At 44.5% G+C, this 26,708-nt stretch overlaps 1 protein-coding gene across 2 annotated transcripts in view; it reads left to right on the top strand.

Moving 5' to 3' along the window:
- The first annotated feature begins 10,480 nt into the window (after positions 1-10,480).
- Positions 10,481-26,708, top strand: part of ice2 (interactor of little elongator complex ELL subunit 2) — a 77,653-nt gene continuing 61,425 nt past the window's right edge. The window contains exons 1-7 of one of the 2 annotated variants that reach the window (XM_080216204.1): positions 10,481-10,512; positions 11,485-11,589; positions 14,829-15,108; positions 18,528-18,647; positions 22,020-22,154; positions 24,971-25,087; positions 26,086-26,245. In XM_080216204.1, coding sequence (XP_080072330.1) covers positions 10,499-10,512; positions 11,485-11,589; positions 14,829-15,108; positions 18,528-18,647; positions 22,020-22,154; positions 24,971-25,087; positions 26,086-26,245 — 931 coding nt within the window. In that variant the 5' untranslated portion in view covers positions 10,481-10,498. Of the gene's footprint in view, positions 10,513-11,484; positions 11,590-14,828; positions 15,109-18,527; positions 18,648-22,019; positions 22,155-24,970; positions 25,088-26,085; positions 26,246-26,708 lie in introns of those variants that run through there. The other variant, XM_080216206.1, reaches the window with a different exon arrangement.

Genomic DNA, 26,708 nt, shown 5'->3' on the forward strand with positions numbered 1-26,708 from the left:
ACATGCTGGTTAGGCTCATTGGCCATACTAAATTCTCTCTCAGTGCACCCAGACAGGCATCGGAGTGTGGTGACTAGGGGGTTTTCACAGTAACATCTTTGCGGTATTAATGTAAGCCTACCTACGAAATTAACACTACTTCAGGTTGAGTGTTCCAGATCAGACCATCACACAAACCAGCCTCCCATCCATTGACTCTGTCTACACTTCCTGCTGCCTTGGCAAAGCAGCCGGCATAATCAAGGATTCCACACATCCCAGATATTCTCTCTTCCACCTTCTTCCATCAGTAAAAGCCTGAGAGTATGTACTAACCGACTCAAGAACAGCTTCTTCCCTGCTGCCATCAGACTTTTGAATGGACCTACCTTGCACTAAGTTTCTCTACACCCTAGCTATGACTGCAACAGTACGTTCTGCACTCGCTCCTTCACTTCTCTATGAACGGTATGCCTTGTCTGTATAGCTCGTGAGAAACAATACTTTTCACTGTAAACCGATACATGTGACAATAATAACTCAAATCAAACCAGATCTCGATAACTCTCCAAGGGAATAAAAATCTCCCGACATCCTCCACTTGACCATCAACCATAAGATATAGAAGCAAAATTAGGCCACTTGGCCCATTGAGTATGCTCTGCTCTTCAATCATGGCCGATGTGGGTGGCATGGTAGCACAGTGGGTTAGCACTACTGCTTCACAGCTCCAGGGTCCTGGGTTCGATTCCCAGCTCGGGTCACTGTCTGTGTGGAGTTTGCACATTCTCCTCGTGTCCGCGTGGGTTTCCTCCGGGCGCTCTAGTTTCCTCCCACAGTCCAAAGATGTGCGGGTTAGGTTGATTGGCCATGCTAAGAAATTGCTCTTAGTATCCTGAGATGCGTAAGTTAGAGGGATTTGTTGATAAATATGGAGGGATGTGGGGGTAGGGCCTGGGTGGGATTGTGATCGGTGCAGACTCGATGGGCCGAATAGCCTCGTTCTGTACTGTAGGATTTCTATGATGATTTCTATGACCCGGGTTCAATTGTGAACTCGGGTCACTGTCTGTGTGGAGTGTGCACATTCTCCCCGTGTCTGCGTGGGTTTCCTCCGGGTGCTCTGGTTTCCTCCCACAGTCCAAAGATGTGCAGGTTAGGTTGATTGGTCATGCTAAAATTGTCCCTGAGTGTCTGGGGAATTAGGAGGGTAAATACGTAGGTTGGGGGGGTGGTGAGGCCTGGGTGGGATTGTTGTCAATGCCGGCTCGATGAGTGGCCTCCTACTGCGCTGTAGATATGGTATGATATGCTGCAGAGCAAATGACAAATGCAACCAAGACGGAGTACATGGATTTTCAAGAACAGGAGGTCAGCCTGCAAGTGTCACAGACACAAAAGGGCGAGTCCAAAGATGTGCAGGTTAGGTTGGTTGGCCACCCTAAAAAATTGGCCCTTAGTGTCCTGAGATGCGTAGGTTAGAGGGATTAGTGGGTATAATATGTAGGGATATGGGGGTAGGGCCTGGGTGGGATTGTGGTCAATGCAGACTCGATGGGCCAAAGGGCCTATTTCTGCACTGGCGGATTCTATGATTCTAACCCACACAACGTCAGTCGACACTCAGTCCAACTATTTGATTCAACCCGTCTCTCGTGAGGGGGTACAGGGGGTTCACTAGAATATTGCCTGGGGTGGAACATTTGAGATATAAGGAGAGGCTGGATTGGGTTGCATTGCTTTCTCTCGAACATAGAAGGCTGAAGAGGGACATGACTGAGGTGTATCAGATTATGAGGGGTTTGGACAGGACGAGTAACAGTTCCCCTTGATTGAGGGGTTAATAACAGGGGGATATAGTTTTAGGGTGAGGTGCAGGAGATTCAGAGGGGATTTGAGATAAAGTCCCCAGAGGATGGTGGGAATCTGGAATGTGTTGTCTGGGAAGGTCGTGGAGGCTGGAATCTCTCTAACCTTTAAAAAATATTTGGATGATCACTTGAAATATCTTAACGTTCAATGATATGGGACAAACACAGGAAAATGGGATTAGTGTGCTTTTAGTGGTAGATATTGTTGGTGCAGACCTGACAAGCCAGAGGGCCTTTTCTGCATTTGATGACTCTACGATCCATGGCCTGGTATATCCCACACTCTACCATTCCCATAAAGATAGGGAATCTACTTTGTTTTAATGAGCTGTGTGTCAGGAGCAGTTCCAGGCAGACCTGAAAATGAGGTGTCAACTTGGTGAAGTAACATCACAGGATGTTGCCAAACAGTATAAACAGCAAATAATACACGGAGCTAAGCGATCCCGTAATCAATGGATTACATCTAAGCTCTGCCACATCCAGTCACGAATGGTGGTGAACAACTTAACAACTCACTGGAGGAGGAGGCTCTATCTCTTCAATATCCCCAACCTCAATGATGGAGGAGCCCAGGTCATCAGTGCAAAAGCTACTGAAGCATTCGCAACAGTCTTCAGCCAGAATTGCCAAGCGGATGATTAATGTTGGCCGCCCCAGAGGTCGCCAGCATCTCAGCTTCTCCAACCAACTCCATGAATCGCAAAAACCCACTCCGCAGGTGCAGCAGGTGATCAAGAAGGCGAATGGGATGCTGGCCTTTATAGCGAGGGGGATAGAATATAAAAGCAGGGAGGTCTTGCTGCAACTGTACAGGGCACTGGTGAGGCCGCAGCTGGAGTACTGTGTGCAGTTTTGGTCCCCTTATTTGCGAAAGGATGTATTAGCCTTGGAGGGAGTGCAGAGAAGGTTCACCAGGTTGATACCGGAGATGAGGGAGTTAGCTTATGAGGAGAGATTGAATAGACTGGGTCTGTACTCGTTGGAGTTTAGAAGGCTGAGGGGGGATCTTATAGAGACATATAAGATAATGAAGGGGCTAGATAGGGTAGAGGTAGAGAGATTCTTTCCACTTAGAAAGGAAACCAGAACTAGAGGCACAGCCTCAAAATAAGGGGGAGTCAATTTAGAACAGAGTTGAGGAGGAACTTCTTCACTCAAAGGGTGGCGAATCTCTGGAATTCTCTGCCCGTTGAAGTGGTGGAGGCTGCCTCGCTAAATATATTTAAGTCACGGGTAGATAGGTTTCTGATAGATAAGGGAATTAAGGGTTATGGGGAGGGATCAGGAAAGTGGAACTGATCCACTTCAGATCAGCCATGATCTTATTGAATGGCGGGGCAGGCTCGAAGGGCTAGATGGCCTACTCCTGCTCCTATTTCTTATGTTCTTATGTACTCCACGTGATATCAAGAAATGCCTTCAGACACTGGATACTGCAAAGGCAATGGGTCCTGACAATATTCTAGCAATAGACTTGCGCTCCGGAACTTACTGTGCACTCGCAAAGTTGTTCCAGTACTGCTACAACATCGCCATCTCTCCAGCAATGTGGAAACTTGTCTTTGTATGCATCTTTTTACTGTGGGAGGAAACCGGAGCACCCCGAGGAAACCCACGCCGACACAGGGAGAACGTGCAAACTCCACACAGACAGTGACTTGAGGCTGGAATTGAACCCAGGTCCCTGGTGCTGTGAGGCAGCAGTGCTAAACGTTGTGTTGCCCCAAGTTGTGTGTGTTAGGTTGATTGGCCATGATAAATTCACCCTAGCGTCAGTGGGACTTACAGGGTAAATCAGTGGGGCTACAGGGATAAGACCTGGGTGGGATTGGTGTTGGTGTAGTCTTGATGGGCCGAATGGCCTCTCTCTGCACTTTAGAGATTCTATGATTCTCAGTCTTCTTAAAATGATGTTGCAGCAGGAGACTTGGAAAAAAACAAGGCAATCAAGGCAGAATCAACATGGTTTCAAAAGAGAAAAGTCATGTTTAACCAACTTTCTGGAGCCCTTCGAAGAAGACGTGCTGTGAATGAAGGGGAACTTATGGATGTACTGCACTGAGATTTCTAGAAGACATTTGATTCGCTCCCACATCAATGATTATTGCAAAAAATAGAAGCTTATGGGTTAGAGACCATGGACAACATACTGGACTGGAGAACATGAAACACAGGATTAGGCAGTTGACATGGTATACTTTTCATCAAAAGCTGCAGAGGCAATTTTAAATCAAGGAACTGTGAACAAGAATTGCCAATAGAAAGCAAACTTACACAAAATATGAATATAACTGTCTGAAATTTATTGGAGTTCAAGATCTGTCTCTCTGTGTTTTATTCTCTGTCTTTTGCTCTCTCTGTGTCTTATTCTCTCTGGGTTTTCCTCTCTCTGGGTTTTATTTTCAGTGTTTTGCTCACTCTGGGTTTTGCTCTCTGTGTATTTTATTTTTAGTGTGTTGCTCTCTCTCTGTTTTATTCTCTCTGGGTTTTCCTCTCTCTGTTTTATTTTCAGTGTTTTGCTCTCTCTGTGTTTTATTCTCTGTGGTTTATCCTCTCTGTGTTTTATTCTCTGTGTTTTATTCTCTCTGTGTTTTATTCTCTGTGTTTTATCCTCTCTGTGTTTTATTCTCTGTGTTTTATTCTCTGTGTTTTATTTTTAGTGTTTTGCTCTCTCTGTGTTTTATTGTCTGTGTTTTATCCTCTCTGTGTTTTATTCTCTGGGTTTTATTTTTAGTGTTTTGCTCTCTCTGTGTTTTATTCTCTGTGTTTTATCCTCTCTGTGTTTTATTCTCTGGGTTTTATTCTCTCTGTGTTTTATTCTCTGTGTTTTATTTTTAGTGTTTTGCTCTCTCTGGGTTTTATTCTCTCTGTGTTTTATTCTCTGGGTTTTGCTCTCTCTGTGTTTTATTCTCTCTGTGTTTTATTCTCTGTGTTTTATTCTCTCTGTGTTTTATTCTCTCTGTGTTTTATTCTCTGTGTTTTATTCTCTCTGTGTTTTATTCTCTGGGTTTTATTCTCTCTGTGTTTTATTCTCTGTGTTTTATTCTCTCTGGGTTTTATTCTCTGTGTTTTATTCTCTGGGTTTTATTCTCTCTGTGTTTTATTCTCTCTGGGTTTTATTCTCTCTGTGTTTTATTCTCTGGGTTTTATTCTCTCTGTGTTTTATTCTCTGGGTTTTATTCTCTCTGTGTTTTATTCTCTGGGTTTTATTCTCTCTGTGTTTTATTCTCTCTGGGTTTTATTCTCTGTGTTTTATTCTCTGGGTTTTATTCTCTCTGTGTTTTATTCTCTCTGGGTTTTATTCTCTCTGTGTTTTATTCTCTGGGTTTTATTCTCTCTGTGTTTTATTCTCTCTGTGTTTTATTCTCTGTGTTTTATTTTCTCTGGGTTTTATTCTCTGTGTTTTATTCTCTCTGGGTTTTATTCTCTCTGGGTTTTATTCTCTGGGTTTTATTCTCTCTGTGTTTTATTCTCTCTGGGTTTTATTCTCTCTGGGTTTTATTCTCTGGGTTTTATTCTCTCTGGGTTTTATTCTCTGGGTTTTATTCTCTCTGTGTTTTATTCTCTGTGTTTTATTCTCTCTGGGTTTTATTCTCTGTGTTTTATTCTCTCTGGGTTTTATTCTCTGGGTTTTATTCTCTCTGTGTTTTATTCTCTGTGTTTTATTCTCTCTGGGTTTTATTCTCTGGGTTTTATTCTCTGTGTTTTATTCTCTGTGTTTTATTCTCTGGGTTTTATTCTCTCTGGGTTTTATTCTCTGTGTTTTATTCTCTCTGGGTTTTATTCTGTCTGGGTTTTATTCTCTCTGGGTTTTATTCTCTCTGGGTTTTATTCTGTCTGTGTTTTATTCTCTCTGGGTTTTATTCTGTCTGGGTTTTATTCTCTCTGGGTTTTATTCTGTCTGTGTTTTATTCTCTCTGGGTTTTATTCTGTCTGGGTTTTATTCTCTCTGGGTTTTATTCTGTCTGTGTTTTATTCTCTCTGGGTTTTATTCTGTCTGTGTTTTATTCTCTCTGGGTTTTATTCTCTCTGGGTTTTATTCTCTGGGTTTTATTCTCTGTGTTTTATTCTCTCTGGGTTTTATTCTGTCTGGGTTTTATTCTCTCTGGGTTTTATTCTCTGGGTTTTATTCTCTCTGGGTTTTATTCTGTCTGGGTTTTATTCTCTCTGGGTTTTATTCTGTCTGTGTTTTATTCTCTCTGGGTTTTATTCTCTCTGGGTTTTATTCTCTGGGTTTTATTCTCTCTGGGTTTTATTCTCTCTGTGTTTTATTCTCTGTGTTTTATTCTCTCTGGGTTTTATTCTCTCTGTGTTTTATTCTCTGGGTTTTATTCTCTCTGGGTTTTATTCTCTCTGTGTTTTATTCTCTGGGTTTTATTCTCTCTGGGTTTTATTCTCTGGGTTTTATTCTCTCTGTGTTTTATTCTCTGTGTTTTATTCTCTCTGTGTTTTATTCTCTGGGTTTTATTCTCTGGGTTTTATTCTCTCTGTGTTTTATTCTCTGTGTTTTATTCTCTCTGTGTTTTATTCTCTGTGTTTTATTCTCTCTGGGTTTTATTCTCTGGGTTTTATTCTCTCTGGGTTTTATTCTCTCTGTGTTTTATTCTCTGTGTTTTATTCTCTCTGGGTTTTATTCTCTCTGTGTTTTATTCTCTGTGTTTTATTCTCTCTGGGTTTTATTCTCTCTGTGTTTTATTCTCTGGGTTTTATTCTCTCTCTGTTTTATTCTCTCTGTGTTTTATTCTCTGGGTTTTATTCTCTCTGGGTTTTATTCTCTCTGTGTTTTATTCTCTGGGTTTTATTCTCTCTGGGTTTTATTCTCTCTGTGTTTTATTCTCTGTGTTTTATTCTCTCTGTTTTATTCTCTCTGTGTTTTATTCTCTGGGTTTTATTCTCTCTGTGTTTTATTCTCTGTGTTTTATTCTCTCTGTGTTTTATTCTCTGGGTTTTATTCTCTGTGTTTTATTCTCTCTGTGTTTTATTCTCTGGGTTTTATTCTCTCTGGGTTTTATTCTCTGTGTTTTATTCACTCTGGGTTTTATTCTCTCTGTGTTTTATTCTCTGGGTTTTATTCTCTCTGGGTTTTATTCTCTCTGTGTTTTATTCTCTGTGTTTTATTCTCTCTGGGTTTTATTCTCTGTGTTTTATTCTCTGGGTTTTATTCTCTCTGTGTTTTATTCTCTGTGTTTTATTCTCTCTGGGTTTTATTCTCTCTGTGTTTTATTCTCTGGGTTTTATTCTCTCTGTGTTTTATTCTCTCTGTGTTTTATTCTCTGTGTTTTATTCTCTGGGTTTTATTCTCTCTGTGTTTTATTCTCTGTGTTTTATTCTCTCTGGGTTTTATTCTCTCTGTGTTTTATTCTCTGGGTTTTATTCTCTCTGTGTTTTATTCTCTCTGTGTTTTATTCTCTGGGTTTTATTCTCTCTGTGTTTTATTCTCTCTGTGTTTTATTCTCTGGGTTTTATTCTCTCTGTGTTTTATTCTCACTGTGTTTTATTCTCTGGGTTTTATTCTCTCTGGGTTTTATTCTCTCTGTGTTTTATTCCCTGTGTTTTATTCTCTCTGGGTTTTATTCTCTCTGTGTTTTATTCTCTGGGTTTTATTCTCTCTGTGTTTTATTCTCTCTGTGTTTTATTCTCTGGGTTTTATTCTCTCTGGGTTTTATTCTCTCTGTGTTTTATTCTCTGGGTTTTATTCTCTCTGGGTTTTATTCTCTCTGTGTTTTATTCTCTGTGTTTTATTCTCTGGGTTTTATTCTCTCTGGGTTTTATTCTCTCTGTGTTTTATTCTCTGGGTTTTATTCTCTCTGGGTTTTATTCTCTCTGTGTTTTATTCTCTGGGTTTTATTCTCTGGGTTTTATTCTCTCTGTGTTTTATTCTCTGTGTTTTATTCTCTGGGTTTTATTCTCTCTGGGTTTTATTCTCTCTGTGTTTTATTCTCTGGGTTTTATTCTCTGGGTTTTATTCTCTCTGTGTTTTATTCTCTCTGGGTTTTATTCTCTGGGTTTTATTCTCTGGGTTTTATTCTCTCTGTGTTTTATTCTCTGGGTTTTATTCTCTCTGGGTTTTATTCTCTCTGTGTTTTATTCTCTCTGGGTTTTATTCTCTCTGGGTTTTATTCTCTCTGTGTTTTATTCTCTGGGTTTTATTCTCTCTGGGTTTTATTCTCTCTGTGTTTTATTCTCTCTGGGTTTTATTCTCTCTGGGTTTTATTCTCTGGGTTTTATTCTCTCTGTGTTTTATTCTCTGTGTTTTATTCTCTGGGTTTTATTCTCTCTGGGTCTTATTCTCTCTGTGTTTTATTCTCTCTGGGTTTTATTCTCTCTGGGTTTTATTCTCTGTGTTTTATTCTCTGGGTTTTATTCTCTGGGTTTTATTCTCTCTGTGTTTTATTCTCTCTGTGTTTTATTCTCTCTGTGTTTTATTCTCTCTGGGTTTTATTCTCTCTGTGTTTTATTCTCTGGGTTTTATTCTCTCTGGGTTTTATTCTCTGGGTTTTATTCTCTCTGTGTTTTATTCTCTGTGTTTTATTCTCTCTGTGTTTTATTCTCTGGGTTTTATTCTCTGGGTTTTATTCTCTCTGTGTTTTATTCTCTGTGTTTTATTCTCTCTGTGTTTTATTCTCTGTGTTTTATTCTCTCTGGGTTTTATTCTCTCTGTGTTTTATTCTCTGGGTTTTATTCTCTCTGGGTTTTATTCTCTCTGTGTTTTATTCTCTGTGTTTTATTCTCTCTGGGTTTTATTCTCTCTGTGTTTTATTCTCTGTGTTTTATTCTCTCTGGGTTTTATTCTCTCTGTGTTTTATTCTCTGGGTTTTATTCTCTCTGTGTTTTATTCTCTCTGTGTTTTATTCTCTGGGTTTTATTCTCTCTGGGTTTTATTCTCTCTGTGTTTTATTCTCTGTGTTTTATTCTCTGGGTTTTATTCTCTGTGTTTTATTCTCTGGGTTTTATTCTCTCTGGGTTTTATTCTCTCTCTGGGTTTTATTCTCTGGGTTTTGCTCTCTCTGGGTTTTATTCTCTGTGTTTTATTCTCTCTCGGTTTTATTCTCTGGGTTTTATTCTCTCTGGGTTTTATTCTCTCTCTGGGTTTTATTCTCTGGGTTTTTCTCTCTCTGGGTTTTTCTCTCTCTGGGTTTTATTCTCTCTGGGTTTTATTCTCTGTGTTTTATTCTCTCTGTGTTTTATTCTCTCTGGGTTTTATTCTCTCTGTGTTTTATTCTCTGTGTTTTATTCTCTGGGTTTTATTCTCTCTGGGTTTTATTCTCTGTGTTTTATTCTGTCTGGGTTTTATTCTGTCTGGGTTTTATTCTCTCTGGGTTTTATTCTCTCTGGGTTTTATTCTGTCTGGGTTTTATTCTCTCTGGGTTTTATTCTGTCTGTGTTTTATTCTCTCTGGGTTTTATTCTGTCTGGGTTTTATTCTCTCTGGGTTTTATTCTGTCTGTGTTTTATTCTCTCTGGGTTTTATTCTCTCTGTGTTTTATTCTCTGTGTTTTGTTCTCTCTGGGTTTTATTCTCTGGGTTTTATTCTCTGTGTTTTATTCTCTCTGGGTTTTATTCTCTCTGGGTTTTATTCTCTGTGTTTTATTCTCTCTGTGTTTTATTCTCTGGGTTTTGTTCTCTGGGTTTTATTCTCTCTGTGTTTTATTCTCTGGGTTTTATTCTCTCTGGGTTTTATTCTCTGGGTTTTATTCTCTGGGTTTTATTCTCTCTGGGTTTTATTCTCTGGGTTTTATTCTCTCTGGGTTTTATTCTCTGGGTTTTATTCTCTGGGTTTTATTCTCTCTCTGGGTTTTATTCTCTCTGTGTTTTATTCTCTGGGTTTTATTCTCTCTGGGTTTTATTCTCTCTGTGTTTTATTCTCTGGGTTTTATTCTCTCTGGGTTTTATTCTCTGGGTTTTATTCTCTCTGGGTTTTATTCTCTCTGTGTTTTATTCTCTGGGTTTTATTCTCTCTGGGTTTTATTCTCTCTGTGTTTTATTCTCTCTGTGTTTTATTCTCTCTGGGTTTTATTCTCTGTGTTTTATTCTCTCTGGGTTTTATTCTCTCTGTGTTTTATTCTCTGGGTTTTATTCTCTCTGTGTTTTATTCTCTGGGTTTTATTCTCTCTGGGTTTTATTCTCTGGGTTTTATTCTCTCTGGGTTTTATTCTCTGGGTTTTATTCTCTCTGTGTTTTATTCTCTGGGTTTTATTCTCTCTGGGTTTTATTCTCTGGGTTTTATTCTCTCTGTGTTTTATTCTCTGGGTTTTATTCTCTCTGGGTTTTATTCTCTGGGTTTTATTCTCTCTGTGTTTTATTCTCTGGGTTTTATTCTCTCTGTGTTTTATTCTCTGGGTTTTATTCTCTCTGGGTTTTATTCTCTGGGTTTTATTCTCTCTGTGTTTTATTCTCTCTGGGTTTTATTCTCTGTGTTTTATTCTCTCTGGGTTTTATTCTCTGGGTTTTATTCTCTCTGGGTTTTATTCTCTGGGTTTTATTCTCTCTGTGTTTTATTCTCTGGGTTTTATTCTCTCTGGGTTTTATTCTCTGGGTTTTATTCTCTCTGGGTTTTATTCTCTCTCTGGGTGGGGGTCTCAGGGCGGAACCTTTCTCCGCGGCTCCGGGATTCCGACCGGAAGGGGATCGAGTGCGGACGGCAAGATGGCGCTGAGCTGGTGAGGCGGATCGGGGATCGGGGACCGGGCGGGGGGGCTTTGGGGAGGAGACCGGGACATGGGGGGGCCCGGGGAGTCGGGGGCAGGGAGCCGGGGGCACGGGTTTGCGGGCCGGAGATCCTGGAGAAGTTTCTGAGTTCGAGGAGCTGCGAGTCCCAGCATTGTTATTGTTCCCCTGGGATCTTCCTGTGCACACTGCTGGGGGGGGGTGGGGGGGGTTTATAGTTTATTGATTAGTGTCACAAGTAAGGCTGACATTAACACTGCAATGAAGTTACTGTGAAAGTCCCCCAGTCGTCGCCACACTGGTGCCTGTTTGGGTCGGTCCTCACCAGCGGGTCTTTGGACTGTGGGAGGAAACCCACGCAGACACGGGGAGAACATGCAGACTCCGCACAGGCGGTGACCCGAGCCGGGAATCGAACCCGGGTCGCCGTGCTAACCCACTGTGCCACCCCAGGGAGCAGTCAGTGAGGGAGGTGTCTGTAGGGGCGGAAGTGGGTGAGGGGGGGGACAGGGTGCCTAAACTGGACCAGATACTGGGCAAGACGACAGCTCAGTGACTGTCGCTGATTGATGTGCAGACACATGGATTTGGGCCGGTGTCTGTGGGTAGTTTGTGCATTCTCCCCGTGCTTGCGTGGGTTTTCTCCGGGTGCTCCGGTTTCCTCCCACACCCCAAAGATGTGCCCTTAGGCTGGCTGGCAGGAATAAATTGTCCCTAAATCAGTTTCCCTCAATCTGGATGGCCATAAAACATTAGACAGGGGTCGTGGGTGGAGTAGGGGGACTGGTGGTGTTGAGATGACGGCGTGGGCTCGTTGGGCCAAAGGGCCTGTTTCCCGGGCTGATTTTGTTCTTTGTTCTTTTGGGTGTCTCAGTTTCAACCGTAACTCACTGACTGAGTGTGGATTGGACGGTGATCTATGAACACAGCACTCACCAACTGTACCTCTTCCTCTCCTTCCCCAGGAATGCTGAGCCCAGGAATGGGATTCACGAGTTCTTCTCCCATCAGATGTACGCTCACTACTCCATGGCTCCCACCTTCTCCGAACTGTGGGCCCTAGTCAGTAGGTACTGGAATATTCTATGTTCTCTCTTCCCCAGTGATGATTCCTCTGCAAGATACTTTCTGTGACAAATCGGGGATTTTGTCATCTAAACGTAATTAAAAACAGTGGGCCCAAAGTGTCTGGGTAAGCTGAGCAGCTACAGAGAATAATCAAAGGTCTGTGGACTTCATAACTGCAGGACGAAAATACAACAGGTAGAATTTCTGAGTTACACAAATTTCATATGAGACGACACGAATGCAGAATAGTGAGCATGTCTGGGCACTCACCTTGGGGATGATTTATTTGTCTTGGAAGACGGTTGGTGTTACTTTACTAGAACAGTATGTGGACTTGATGGGTTAAATTAGGAGGAAAGATTACACAAAGTACAGTTGCAATCCCTGGAGTTTGAAAGGTTATCACGTGATTTGGTCAGGCAGAAGGGAACAGTTCCTGTGCAGTACTGTTTTATGTTTTATTTCGAGGTGATATCAACAGCTTCTCTCTCATATTCTAAAATCTATTAGAAAACTTTTCATGAGTAATTTAAGTAATTCTAAACTCTAAAGTACTCGAGGTTTGCAACTGTCTTTTGCACTTCACATTTGATGCTGGAGCAGTTGTTCATTTTAAATTTGAGATAGATTTTTGTTAACTTGAGGAATGTGGGCCATAGGTGAGTATATGGATTGTAGATTAGCCATGATCTTGTTGAATGATGGGACAGACTGTGTTCCTCTTCTTAATCCCTGTTTGGACGCTATCGAGCAGAGAGCAGCAGTTGACGTGTCTTTTTAATCACCAGTCAGGTTGCCTGTATGGAAGATAACTTCCTGCCAGTTGTTTAAAAACACAACTTCTCCTCTTTATATTAAGAAACTCTGCCGGGTTTGCTTCACTGCTTCTGGCAGTTTAAAGGTTTTCTGGACTTGTCCTGCCCGCACTCTGTTGGCAGAGGAGGTGTGGACATTGGTCGCTATGTTCACTCGACTGTCGTTATCTTGTTCAACTGCTCTATGTTTAACTACTGAGGGAAAGTACCGTTATTGGATGGAAAGGTGTCAGCCAGCACTCAGTGTGAGCACTCTCATCTCCAAGTCCATTGTGGATTTGAGCTTCAATCCAGCAAGAGTTCTAGGCTAACGTGGCAGACGGTTGCAAACCTCTAGTGCTTTAGAGTTTAGAATTACTTAAATTACCCGTGAAAAGTTTGCGAATAGATTTTAGAATATGAGAGAGAGGCTGCTAAACAGAGGTCCTGATTTACTTCTGAAACCCGCTGGCATTGCTTTCATGTGGCATTTGAGAAGAGTTCTCTCTGAGGTCCTGATCGATATCCCCCCAACATCACTAAAGCAGCTTATCTAGTGACCACCTCGCTGGTGTCTGTGGGAGCTTGCTGTGCACCTTCAGGCCGCTGCGTTTTGTTTTACCACATTTCAAAAACACTTCATTCTGTCAAGCACTTTGGGATGTTCGTGAAGTTGTGAAAGGTGCTACTTAAGTCCTTTAGCTTACTGAATCGTCAGCTTGTCTCAGTTGACAGCACTCTCATCTTTGCATCAGAGGTTTCTGGGTGCTCCACATAGCACCCTGCCTGGGGATGACACTGCGCTGCAGCGCTCAAGGAACAAAGGATATGTTACCCACCCATAATTACCCTGGAGTAGTAAATGGTGCAAAGTTGACCCCAGTGTGGGGCTGGAGTCATGTGTAGGCCAGAGGCGATCAGCACTGCAGTTTTGCTTTTCTGAGGAATATCCATCTGATCGTGACAGCAATTTGTCAAATTGGAGTCAACTTCCCAATTCCCAGCATATTGACTTCAGCTTTGCATTGCCTGGTGGCAGAGTTTGCCTCATGATCCCCCGGTTCAGCCGGGGAGGCAGTAACCCAGAGACGCACGATAATGCTTTGGCAACCTCAGTTTGGACCTCACCAGGGTTGCATTCAACAAAAATCTGTGATTAACAGTCTAATGACGACCATGAAACCATTGTCAATTGTTGTTTTAAAAAAAAACCCCACCTGGTTCGCAAACATCCTTTAGAGGAAGAAATCATAGAATAGAATCATAGAATCACTACAGTGCAAAAGGAGGCCATTTGGCCCATCTGCACCACAATCCCACCCAGGCCCTATTCCTGTAAACCCACGTATTTACCCAACTAATCCCCCATATTTACCCTACTAACCCCCTGACACAGATCTATTAATATGACCAATTAGCTAACCCACACATCTTTGGGCAGAGAATCATAGAACCCTACAGTGCAGAAAGAGGCCCTTCGGCCCATCGAGTCTACACCGAACACAATCCCACCCAGGCCCTACCCCCATATCCCCACATATTACACCCACTAATCCCTCTAACCTACGCATCCCTGGACACTAAGGGGCAATTTCTTAGCATGGCCAATCAACCTAACCCGCACATCTTTGGACTGTGGGAGGAAACCGGAGTACCCGGAGGAAACCCACACAGACACGAGGAGAATGTGCAAACTCCACACAGACAGTGACCCGAGCCGGGAATCGAACCCAGGACCCTAGAGCTGTGAAGCAGCAGTGCTAACCCACTGTGCTACCATGCCGCCCCTTCTGCTCGCCTTACCTGGTCTAGCCTACAGGTGAGTGCTAGCTACACAGCAGTGTGGGTGAATCTTAACTGCCCTCTGAAGTGGCCCACTCAATTTAAGAGCAGTTCGGGATGGGCAGTAAATATTGGCCCAGACAGCGATGCCCACATCGCACGAATTAATTTTAAAAAAGCCGGAATGGCTGGAGTGCGTTTGTCAAATGGTTTTGGCTAATGCCTTGTAAAATTGGAGCTTGTTTTCAGTTTGACTGTAGCATAAAGCAGAGTGCATCTCTGCCTGCAGACTCTGTCTCTGGCCTTACTGCGAACCCAACACCAATGGAAAACCAAGCCAATTTAACATGGAAACTATCTTTGTGGCAGAATGTAACCCACAAGGGCTGATCTTTCAGTGAGATGCTAAATCAAGAGAGAGCTAAAACGAACAAAGTGTTTGACTGAAGAGTTACACTAAGTAGAGGGTGAGGAGGCTCTTGCATCAACCCAGCATGGAGCAGTTGGACTGAATGGCCTGTTACTTTGATACACTTTAGTAAAATTAGTGGCGGTGAAGTGAGTGGTTCTGTCATTGTGCTGCCTCGAATTGCCGTGTTGTACTGTTGGCTGATTTCAAATTGTGAGCCGCGTGAGAACGAGCACCCGTTTTGTTTTCCTGCCAGACAAACGACGGAAAACATCGAGACGTCTCCGACCCCGCCTGAAACACAGCAGACTCCTGAGCCAAGCGACAAACCTGAACCGTGCACTCCAGGCGACCAGACCACCAAAAGTGGGGCCGTTTTGTTTCCGCTCCCTGAACCCAGAGTGCCTTATCCCCATTTCTCCTCGCTCACCGAGCGGGACCAAAGGAACTATGTGCAGTTCATGGAAAAGTTCAGGAACTTCCACAGGTCCGGACACATATCGGCAAGAATGGCAGAATATCTAGCACAGTATTCTGTGAGTAAACTCAGCAACATTTGGAACACACTTTTGAACTTTAAAGCATTGATTTTTGAATGCCATCAGAATTGAGAGTTATGGGTTTATCCACAGTACAAACGTCAGGGACTCCATCCCATTCACTTTCGGGGGCATTCATTTCCTCCATAAAATAATCAAGCTGCGTTGTAGCTGTTAATATTTCATAAGCTTTCCCCCTTTTGCCCTACAGCATATCCTTCTCTTTGCCCACTCATGAGCTTCCTCTTAAAATGACGATCAATACAAAAATAAATAGAAGCAGCACAGAGTGGGGGTGGCACAGTGATTAACACTGCCGATTCACAGCACCAGCGACCCCGGTTCGATTCCTGGGTGGGTTTGTGTGGAGTCTGCACGTTCTCCCCGTGTCTGCGTGGGTTTCCTCCGTGTGCTCCGGTTCCCTCCCACAGTCCAAAGACATGCTGGTTCGGTGCATTGGCCATGCTAAATTCTCCCCCCAGTATTCCCGAGTAGGCACTGGAGTGTGGGGACTAGGGGATTTTCACAATAACTTAATTGCAGTGTTAATGTAAGTCTACTTGTGACACTAAGAAATACACTTTTACTTTAGGAGTAGGCCATTCAGCCCATCAAATCTACTCAGCCGTATGAACATTGCTCACCAGAAGGGCTACCTCAGTTCCACCTTCTTGCTGTTTCTCTTGATACGCAAACATCTACTCGTCTTTGTTGTGAAGTTTCTCAACAACTGAGCACCCTCAGCTCTCTGGGGGTGGAACATTCCAAAGATTCATGACCCTCTGAGTGAAGAAATCCCTTCTCATCTCAGCCCAAAGTGGGCAAGTCTTTATTCTGACACTGAGGCCCCCTGTTCTGGACTCTCCAGCCAAGCTATAGATCCTCCTTCTGCAATTTACATCAATAGCTTGGATGAGGGCAGTGCAGATACGGTAGCTAAAGTTGCAGATGAAACAAAGATCTGTAGGAAGGTATATTGTGAAGCGGACATATGGAGAGTGCAGGTGGATATGCAGAAGTTGAGCGAGTGGGTAAAAATTTAGCAGATGGAGTATAATGTGGGAAAAAGAAATTATTCACTTTGATTGGAAGAATAAAAAAGCAGAGTATTATTTATGTAGAGAACTGTGCAGAATTCTGAGGTGCAGAGGGATCTAGGTGTTCTCGTGCATGAGTCAAAGGTTGGATTGCAGGTACAGCAAGTAGATAAGAAGGCTAGGTGTGCTGTCCCTTACTGTGAGAGAAATGGAACATAACAGCAAGGATGTTATACAGGACATTAGTGAGACACATCTTGAATACTGTTCAAGGCCGTTTTGACCTTCCAGTTTAAGGATGGATATAAATTTGTTGGAAACAATTCAGAGGAGGTTTACTAGATTGATACCTGGAATAGATAGGTTGCCCCTTGAGAAAGGGTTAGGCAGAGTGAGCTTGTTTCTACTGGAATTTAGAAAAGTGAGGGGTGACTCAGTTAGAATCATAAAATCCCTACAGTGCAGAAGAAGGCCATTCGGCCCATTGAGCCTGCACTGACAATAATCCCATCCAGGCCTTTTCCCTGTAACCCCATTTATTTACCCCACTAATCCACCTGACACTAAGGGGCAATTTAGCATGGCCAGTCAACCTAACTTGCACATCTTTGGACTGTGGGAAGAAACCGGAAGAAACCCATGCAGACACCGGGAGAATGTGCAAACTCCACACAGATGGCAACCCAAGGCTGGAATCGAACCCGGGTCCCTGGCGCTGTGAGAGAGCAGTGCTAACCACTGTGCCACCATGCTGCCCCAATCGAAGCCTATAAGATCCTTGATGGTCTTTACAAGGTGGACGTGGAAAGGATGTTTCCTCTTGTGGGCAATTCCAGAACTCGGGAACCCCTGTTTTAAAATTAAGGTTAGCCCGTTTAGGACAGAGATGAGCAGAAAGTTTCTCTCCGAGGGTTGTGCGACTTTGGAGCTCCCTGCATCAGTGGAGCCAGGGTCACTGAATATTTTTAAGGCAGAGATAAATTCTTGTTAGCCACGGGAATCAGAGGAAATCGGGAATAAACGGGAATGTGGAATTTGAAGCAGAGATCAACCACGATCGTAATGGCAGAGCAGGTTCGAGGGGTTGAATGGCCTGTTCCACTCCTGTTTCTTATGTTTATATGTTAACCCTGTCGGACCTTTAATAACTTTAAATATTTCAGTGAGGTGACCTTGCATTCTTCGAAGAGACCGAGCCCAATCTCTCCTCGTAGGACAATCCCCTCATCCCAGGAATCGATCGTGTGACCTTTCATTGCACTCCCTTCGAGGTTTATGCGCGCTTAGATGAGGGGATGATACTGTACCCCGTGCTTCTCTAAGGTTGTGTATAATTGCAGAAAGACTTTCCCACTCTGCACTCCAGTCTCATTGCAGGAGAGGCATAATACCATTTGATTTCCGAAGTGCTTGCTGTACCTTCATGTGAACTTTGACTCGTACGTGACACCTCAGTGCTTCCGACTCCCAATGTTACCCGCTTTCTCATTATTTAAAAAAAATTGCGTTTTTACATTTTTCCTTCGAAATTAGATGATGTCACATTTTCCAACTTTATATTTCAGTTTCGATGTGCTCGTCAACTCACTTTATCATATGAGGCGGCACAGTGGGTTAGCACTGCTGCCTCACAGCACCAGGGACCTGGGTTCGATTCCCGGCTTGGGTCACTGTCTGTGCGGAGTCTGCATATTCTCCTCATGTCTGCGTGGGTTTCCTCCGTTTCCTCCCACAGCCTGAAAGATGTGCGGGTTAGGTGCATTGGCCGTGCTAAATTGCCTCCGAGTGTCAGGAGGACTTGCTAGGGTAAATGCGTGGGGTTACAGGGATAGGGCCTGGGTGGGTTTGTGGTCAGTGCAGACACGATAGGCTGAACCGCCTCCTTCTGCACTGTGGGGATTCTGTGATAATTTTAGCCCTCTCCATTCTTCCAGTCACTTTGGGTTGTCAGTAAATCGTAGAAACACAGAATCCCCGACAGAATGCTAAGAGGCCATTTGGCCCATCGAGGCTGCAGCGATAACAATTGCACCCAGGCCCTATCCCCGTAACCCCACATATTTACCCTGCTAATCCCCCTGACACTGGAGCTGGGGGATTGGGGGGGCGGGGGGGGGGGTTACAATTCAGCACAGCCAATCCACCTAACTTGCACATTATTGGAATGTGGGAGGAAACCGGAGCAGCTGGAGGAAACCCCCGCAGACGTGGGGAGAACATGCAGAGTCTGCACAGACAGTGACCCGAGGCTGGAATTGAACCCGGGTCCCTGGCGCTGTGAGGCTGCAGTGTTAATAACTGTACCACCATTCACGTTACTTCACTTAATTTACTAAGTCTGTCTATTTGAAGTTGAACTTGTGTGGTGATCTGTTCCAGGAGCTGAAGTATGCTGTCTGGAAAGAAACGCAGGACTTCATGAAATACTTGCAGAATGTGGCAAGAATATGTGCAGAGGATTACAACGTCATTAGTCCTGATGCTGCCAGCTACACTGAGGTAATACCTCTGGGTTAACAGTCCAGGAATTACTGACGTGCTTGTGCATGGAAATATCCAATATTTGCTTTTTTTTCCCCTACTCCATAATTGTGAGCACTGGAGTCGTGAGCCTGGACTGGAGTGTGTGTTTGAATTCAATGATGGATTTAATCCCTCCGTAGAGCATAGAGCATTAGAACCTTCTATTAAGAAAAACTTGGATGGTTTCATGGATGAGAGGGGTGTGGAGGGATGTGGTCCAAGTGCAGGTCAGTGGGGCTAGGCAAAAAATGGTTTGGCACAGACAAGAAGGGCCAAAAGGCCTGTTTCTGAGCTGTAATTTTCTATGGTTCTGACATATACCTATAGCATACCGATGCTGATGCTGATGCTAATGCTATCTCCACTCACATTGCCTGCATCTTTAAGACTTGAATAGCAGGTTAGCTGGAAAGACTTGCATTCTAATCAGTATTCTGTAAACTGTGTGTGTCTTTATACGCCCTTCTCTGATCGGAACCTTCCACACACCTGACGAAGGAACACGGTTTCCGAAAGCTTGTGGGATTACTATCAAATAAATTGGTTGGACTTAAGCCCGGTGTTGTGAGGCTTCTTACTGTTCTTACAGCTAGCCAATTTCGATCCGTGGAGTGGCTGTAAAGGGTCCCGTGTAAAAACAGTCCTACAATGATTTGTCATCACGATAATCCGTGCTTCATTAACCTGTAAGCTGTCTGTGGTATTCTGCTCTTTGCTTCTACTGAAAACAGAAGCGAATTTTTCATTCAGTAATTCTGTCATGCTTTTTGCCTGCAAGAGTTGTAATGCCGTGATCTGTTAAAATTCACCCTTTTCTCTAACTTGCACTATGCTTATTGGTGGCAGTTGAGATTTTTGTGTTCCCTGTTTGCCTCAGGAGTTTTTCGGTCTATTTTGTTCCTTTTGATGATCCTCCAAGTGCGGATTGTTGTCACCGTCCCTTCATCCCTGGCCTTCTCTCTCCTCCTGTGATTTAAGCTTGGCCATAATGACTTTGGTTAGTACATTGTCCCAGTAGTTAAAGGTTTTCAGTTGATGGTGCTCTAACCTCTCAGTCCAGAGTGCGTGGCCATGATGTGGGAATGCTGGCGTTGGACTGGGGGTAGGGCACAGTAAAAAGTCTCACAACTTAATGTTCCAACAGATTTCTTTGGAATCACGAGCTTTCAGAGTGCTGCTCCTTCATCAGGTGGACCCACTCACCTAATGAAGGAACAGTGCTCCGACAGTGCTTCCAAATAAACATGTTGGACTTTAACCTGGTGTTATGAGACTTCTTATTCAAGATTGTGGGTTCAAGACCCAGTCCAGGACAGCAGCATAAACGTCAAGATTGACATTGCAATGCTGTCCTTCAGATGTGCTATTAAACTAACATCTACTTAGCATGTGAAAAATCTCCTGGCATTAATCTGGGGAGCTGGAAGTGCTCCTGGTCATGGTTTCTGCGTTTAGCAGCAGCATATTAATACTTCATTCGTTTCCTGTTTGTGGGATCTTGCTGTGCACGTTAGCTGCAGTATTTTCCCACATAACAGTGATGACTACACTCCAGATGTGATTCCGATGGGGTGTTCAGACCAGAGGGCGGCAGGGTCCTTAGTTGAAGGGTGAGATGCTACTCCTGATATTTGTGTTGGACTGTATGGAAAGGACGGACTGGGACGATGAGGAGGGGTTAAACCATTGAGACAAAGATTGCTTAGGGTCACAGGTGTGGCTAGATCTCTGGCTGCTGACCCCAGCCTCTGGCTGTCCATCTGGGAGTCCGCCTGCCCTCTGGCTGCTGGTCCCAGTCTCCAGCTGTCCATCTGGGAGTCCGCCTGCCCTCTGGCTGCTGGTCCCACTCTCTGGCTGTCCATCTGGGGGTCCACCTGCTCTCTAGCTGCTGACGTTACCCTCTCCGCTGTCCAGCTGGGGTCCACCTGCCCTCTGGTTGCTGATCCAGAATAGCGAGGGTTTATAAGTTGCTCTGGAAATGTTTCGAGTTGCTGGGTGGCGATGTTTTTTGAACATGTGGTGCCCAGAAATGGATACAGTTCATCAACTTTTTTTATTCATTCATGGGACGTGGGTGTCACTGACTAAGCCAGTATTGATTGCCCGTCCCTCGTTGCCCTTGAGAAGGCGGTAGTGAGCTGCCTTCTGAAATCGCTGCAGTCCATGTGCTGTGGGGGAGGGAATTCCAGGATTTTGACCCAGCGACTGCGAAGGAATGGCGATATATTTCCAAGTTAGGAAAGTGAGTGCCTTGGAGGGGAACTTGGTCTTCCCATTTATCTGCTGCCCATGTCCTCCAAAATGGAAGTGGTCATGGGTTTGGAAAGTGTTGTCTAAGGATCTTTGGTGAATTGCTGCAGTGCAGCTGAGTGTTGGTGGTGGAAGTACTGGATGTTTGTGGACGTGGTGCCAATTGAGCGGGGCTGCTTTGCCCTGGATGGTGTCGAGCTCCTTGAGTGTTGTTGGAGCTGCACCCATCCAGGCAAGTGGGGAGTATTCCATCACACTCCTGACTTGCGCCTTGTAGATGGTGGACAGGCTTTGGGGAGTCAGGGGGTGAGTTACTCGCTGCAGTATTCCCAGCCTCTGACCTGCTCTTGTAGTTACTGGGGCCTAATTAGTGATTATAAAAGTTCAGAATACTTGTCTTTGTATTGAATGACCTGACTTGCAAAGCCTAGTATCCCCCACAGTTACAGAGAGAGATTGAATAGATTAGGACTTTGTTCCCTGGAGTGTAGAAGAACAAGGGGAGATTTGATAGAGGTGTATAAAATTATGAGGGGTATAGACAGAGTGAACGCAAGCAGGCTTTTTCCACTGAGGCTAGGGGAGGCAAAAAAACAGAGGGCATGGATTAAGGGTGAAAGAGGAAAAGTTTAAAGGGAATATTGGGTGGGGGGGGCTTCTTCACGCAGAGAGTGGTGGGAGTGTGGAATGAGCTGCCGGACAAAGTGGTAAATGCGGGGTCACTTTTAAGAAAAACTTGGACGGGTACATGGATGAGAGGGGTGTGAGGGATATGGTCCAAGTGCAGGTCAGTGGGACTAGGCAGAAAATGGTTTGGCACAGACAAGAAGGGCCAAAAGGCCTGTTTCTGAGCTGTAATTTTCTCTGGTTCTATGTGACAGGAAAAGCAGTGGCACCTTTAACATTGAATCACAGGGCCATCTACTGGCATTGCGAGTATACATGATCACCTTAAAATCAGAGGTTAGGGGGAGTTTTCACTGGAGTGTGCTTCCAATGTGGTAAAGTTGGAGATGCGCGTGCGTGCGTCTATCACAAGAACTGTGCTCGTTTTTGTAAACCGTGTAGCTGCTATTTATTCTTGCGCTTTCTTTCCAGGAGTTTTTAATGGCAAGGAATGAAAATGTGAAGAGCTATCCAGAACGTTACAGCATCAGTGAAATAATAAGCATCATGGGAGGGAAATTCATCCCAGATCTCAACCTCCAGTTGGAAAAGAAACTCCTGTGTCTGGTAATGGACAGACTGAGCGTCTGCTTCTGATTAATGCTCTGCGTCGCTCATCAGCCCCAGCGCTGGGGGCTCAGTGGAGGGTGCAAAACACATTTCTCATTAAAGTTCTTCCTTGGAAAGAACAGGACAGAAGGTGGCAATCAGCCCTCTGCGTTCCTGCCAGCTGAATCTGGGCTAATCTGATTCCATTCTATCATGAAACCTCTCCTCTGCACAGTTATCCTGCACTCCCCCCCCGGGCCTCCTCCACCCTCACGACCTGAGTGCCAATGTGCTGAGCTCTGCTTTGACATGTGCTGGGGATTGAAAGGCTGTGTTTATGATCTATCTCGGCTTGACCAGAGCAGCTGGAGGTTGGGTCCTTGTCATGGATTGTGAGTCACAGAAAATCTCAGAAACCCTGCAGTGCAGGAAGAGGTCATTTGGCCCATCGAGTCTGCACTGACCACATTCCCACCCAGGCCCTGGCCCCATATCCCTACACATTTACCCACTAATCCCTCTAACCTACGCATCTCAGGACACAAAGGGGCAATTTTAGCACGGCCAATCAACCTGACCCGCACATCTTTGGACTGTGGGAGGAAACTGGAGTACCCAGAGGAAACGCATGCAGACGCGAGTGCAAAACTCCACACAGGCAGTGACCCGAGCCAGGAATCGAACCCAGGTTCCTGGAGCTGTGAAGCAGCAGTGCTGACCCACTGTGCTACCGTGCTGCCCATTTCAGTGTCTCACAGATTCATAGAAGTAGACAGCACGGAAACAGGCCCTTTGGCCCAACTCATCCGTGCAGACCAGTTTTCCTAAATTGAACTAGTCCCACTTACCTGTGTTTGGCCCATATCCCTCTAAACCTTTCCCATCCATGTATCCGTCGAAATGTCTTTTCAATGCTGTAATTGTATCCGCCCCTGCCACCATATGTGCCAGCTTGTGCCATATGTGCACCATCCTCTGTGTGAGAAGTTGCCTCTCAGGCCCCTTTTAAACCTTCCCCCTCTCACCTTAAACCCATGACCTCCAGTTTTGGGCTCTCCAACATAAGAAATAGGAGCAGGAATAGACAATCCAGCCTCTCGAGCCTGCCCCGCCACTGAATAAGATAATGGCTGATCTGATAGTGGTTCAGTTCCATTTACCTGCCTGCTCCCCATAACCTTGAAAAGACCTTGGCTGTTCACCTTATCTGTGTCCATTAAGAGTTAAGTCTTTGTTTTAAATAGGATTACCATCAACCCCATAAATTTCACATACCCCCAGAAGACCAGCTATTGAATTGTATCTTGTTTGTCTGTTCACGTGGATTCCAAAATTGTGCTGGGAAACCCTCCTGTCCAGTTTTCACTTTGCTGGCAGCAGGTTGCTAGATACTTTGCGCAGGTGACTGAGCAGTTTTTTATGTTAGCTGGCGGGATTCGGAGGTTCATTGTAGTGAGCAGTGGCAGCTGGAATGCAAATGGCTGATGGTAAGCTAAGAGGAGATGTAAAGTTTTTCAGTAAAGTTAATTTATTAGTCACAAGGAGGCTTACGTTCACACTGCAGTGAAGTTGCTGTGAAAATCCCCGATTCGCCACACTCTGACACCTGTTCGGGTACACGGAGGGAGAATTTAGCACGGCCAGTGGTCCCTAACCAGCACGACTTTCACACTGTGGAGGAAACCAGAGCACCTGGCGGAAACCCACGCGGTCACTGGGAGGACGTGCAAATTCAACGCAATGACCCAACCCGTGTCCCTGGCGCTGTGAGAAAGCAATGCTAACCATTGTGCCGTCCAAAAGAGTTTTGGATAAATACGCAAAAGGAAAACATATAGAACATCATAGTGCAGTACAGGCCCTTCGGCCCTCGATGTTGCGCCGACCTGTGAAACCAATCCAAAGCCCATCTAACCTACGCTATTCCAATATCATCCATATGTTTAGCCAATGACCATTTAAATGCCCTTAATGTTGACGAGTCCACTACTGTTACAGACAGGGCATTCCACGCCCTTACTACTCTGTATTGGAGAGGGCTGTGGGGAAAGAATAGGGCAAGGGGAACCTTGGATTGCTCTATCCAAGAGCCAGTCCAGATATGATGGTCTGAATGGCCTCCCTTGCTGTATTATTCTTTAGATAGAATATTGAGCAAAGATGATTCACAATGGAGTGATGTGGCTTACAGATCATAGAACCCTACAGTGCAGAAAGAGGCCCTTCGGCCCATCGAGTCTGCACCGAACACAATCCCACCCAGGCCCTATCTCCATATCCCTACACATGATACCCACTAATCCCCCTAACCTACTCATCCCTGGACACTAAGGGGCAATTTCTTAGCACGGCCAATCAACCTAACCCGCACATCTTTGGACTGTGGGAGGAAACCGGAGCACCCGGAGGAAACCCATGCAGACAAGAGGAGAATGTGCAAACTCCACACAGATAGTGACCCGAGCTGGGAATCGAACCCAGGACCCTGGAGCTGTGAAGCAGCAGTGCTAACCCACTGTGCTACCGTGCCGCTCAGGACCTCTTACTGGATTTCTGCGTGTGACTCGCTGTCATGTTGCTGATATGATTGGCGCAACTTGTGGGCCGAAGGGCCTGTTTGTGTTGTAGTTTTTCTATGTTCTAACTTATTGATGCCCACGAATGAAAACTTGGCTCCGACGTAGTTTCAGACAGCATCTTTTTATATAGTGGAAATTTCCCAAATACAATTTATACAAAGGGTAAATCTTTCTGTTGACATTCCAATGTATTGGTGAGAAGTGCTTTTTGAGTCAGCTTTTTGCTTCTGTTTCTCCCTCCCCCTTCCCCACCAGGGCAACGCGTTATTTCTGCGGGTACCGAATCAGGCTTCCTGGCACCAGCTGACGACGGATTACAAAACCCTTGCTGCCTTTACTCCACCCGCGGAGAAGGCAGCTGCTTTCCATTCCGTAAGTGCTCTTCGCTTTCAATGTTTGTGCAGCTGGAGGAAAAAAAAAATCCAGAGCTGGCTAAGATTTTTAAATGTCATTTAGATAGTTGATGGTCTTTCCTGATTTTGCGTGGGGAGGTTCGAGCAGGAAAGTCGAGCCCTTAGAGACTGCTCTGCCATTCATTTATGATCAAAGCTGTTCATCCAACTCAGTCTGGTTCCACCTTCCCGCCAAACCCTTTGATTGTGTGGAGAATCACACTGCTCCCTGTTGTAGTTCTTTGACCAATTATTACCTGAAATATAACTCAAATCTCCTTGTTCACCTTATGTGAAGATTTAACTTGTTTGAAGTTTGTCTCTGTTGTAGAGGATTATAGAATCCCTGCAGTGTAGAAGGAGGCCATTTGGCCCTTTGAGTCTGCACTGCCACCAGTCCCACCCAGGCAACGTCCCCGTTGCTCATGGCCAATCAATCTAACCCGCACGTCGTTGGACTGTGGGAGGAAACTGGACCACCCGGAGGAAACCCACGAGGAGAACATGCAGACTCCGCACAGACAGTCACCCAAGGCAGGAATCGAACCCGGCGCTGTGCGGCAGCAGTGCCAACCACTATGCCGCCCTTAGTAGAGTTGATGGTTAAAACTCATAAATCATTGTTCCTGTTCCTCCAGGATCCCCGTCCTCTCCGTTTCTGGCCTCTTTTGAGCCTCATATTTCCATCGCCTTCTGTTAATGGTCAAGCCTTCAAGCTACCGCAGGTTGTGAGCTCGGGATTTCCCTCCCGCACTGTCTCCCTATCTCTCCTATCCTTTTAAGATGCTGCTTAAAACCTATCTCTCTTTGACCAAGTGTTTGATTATTGCCCTATTGAATCTTTACGTTGGGTCAGTATCTGTTTGAGATCACTCCTGTGAACTGCTGTGGGATGTTTCACTGTGGAAAAGGTGCTATATAAATGCAAGTTGTTATTCCAGTGTGTGATGTGTTTTTTTTTCGGATGGTGGTTTCCAGGACATTAGCAACGATGCAAATGCAGAGAAATTGAGCGTGAAGTATGGAGCGCAGGTGTCTCTGACCAGCCAGGCATTGTTTACTCTGTTGAATAATTCTGGGCCAAACTATCCAGAACAATGGGAGATTCCTGTAAATGTGAAAACCATCTGTGGCGAAGGTATACTTTTCTAATATTTTCTTATCGGCTTTGGTTATGTGCTGCTTTATTCATTCTTTTGAGTTTATTTTTAACAGATCAGATTGCATAACGTTCATGTTTTAAGTTTTAATTTCATTTATTAGTGTCACAAGTAGGCTTACATTAACACTGCAATGAAGTTACTGTGAAAATTCCCTAGTCCCCACACACCTCTTCGGGTACACTGAGGGAGAATTTAGCACGGCCAGTGCACCCTAACCAGCGTGTCTTTCGGACTGTGGGAGGAAACCCATGTAGGCAGTGGGAGAACGTGCGAACTCTGCACAGATAATGACCCAAGCTGGGAATCGAACCCAGTTCCCTGGCGCTGTGAGGCAGCAGTGTTAACCACTGTGTCGGTACTGGTGCTGTAAGCTTGTTGCCTGGGTTTTGTAACCATGCACTGACTATTAAGCATTCGATCACAAGGAAGCGAAACCTG

Source organism: Carcharhinus amblyrhynchos, chromosome 32, assembly GCF_965287045.1.
Source record: "Carcharhinus amblyrhynchos chromosome 32, sCarAmb.v2.hapA, whole genome shotgun sequence".
NCBI classification, from domain to species: Eukaryota; Metazoa; Chordata; class Chondrichthyes; order Carcharhiniformes; family Carcharhinidae; genus Carcharhinus; species Carcharhinus amblyrhynchos.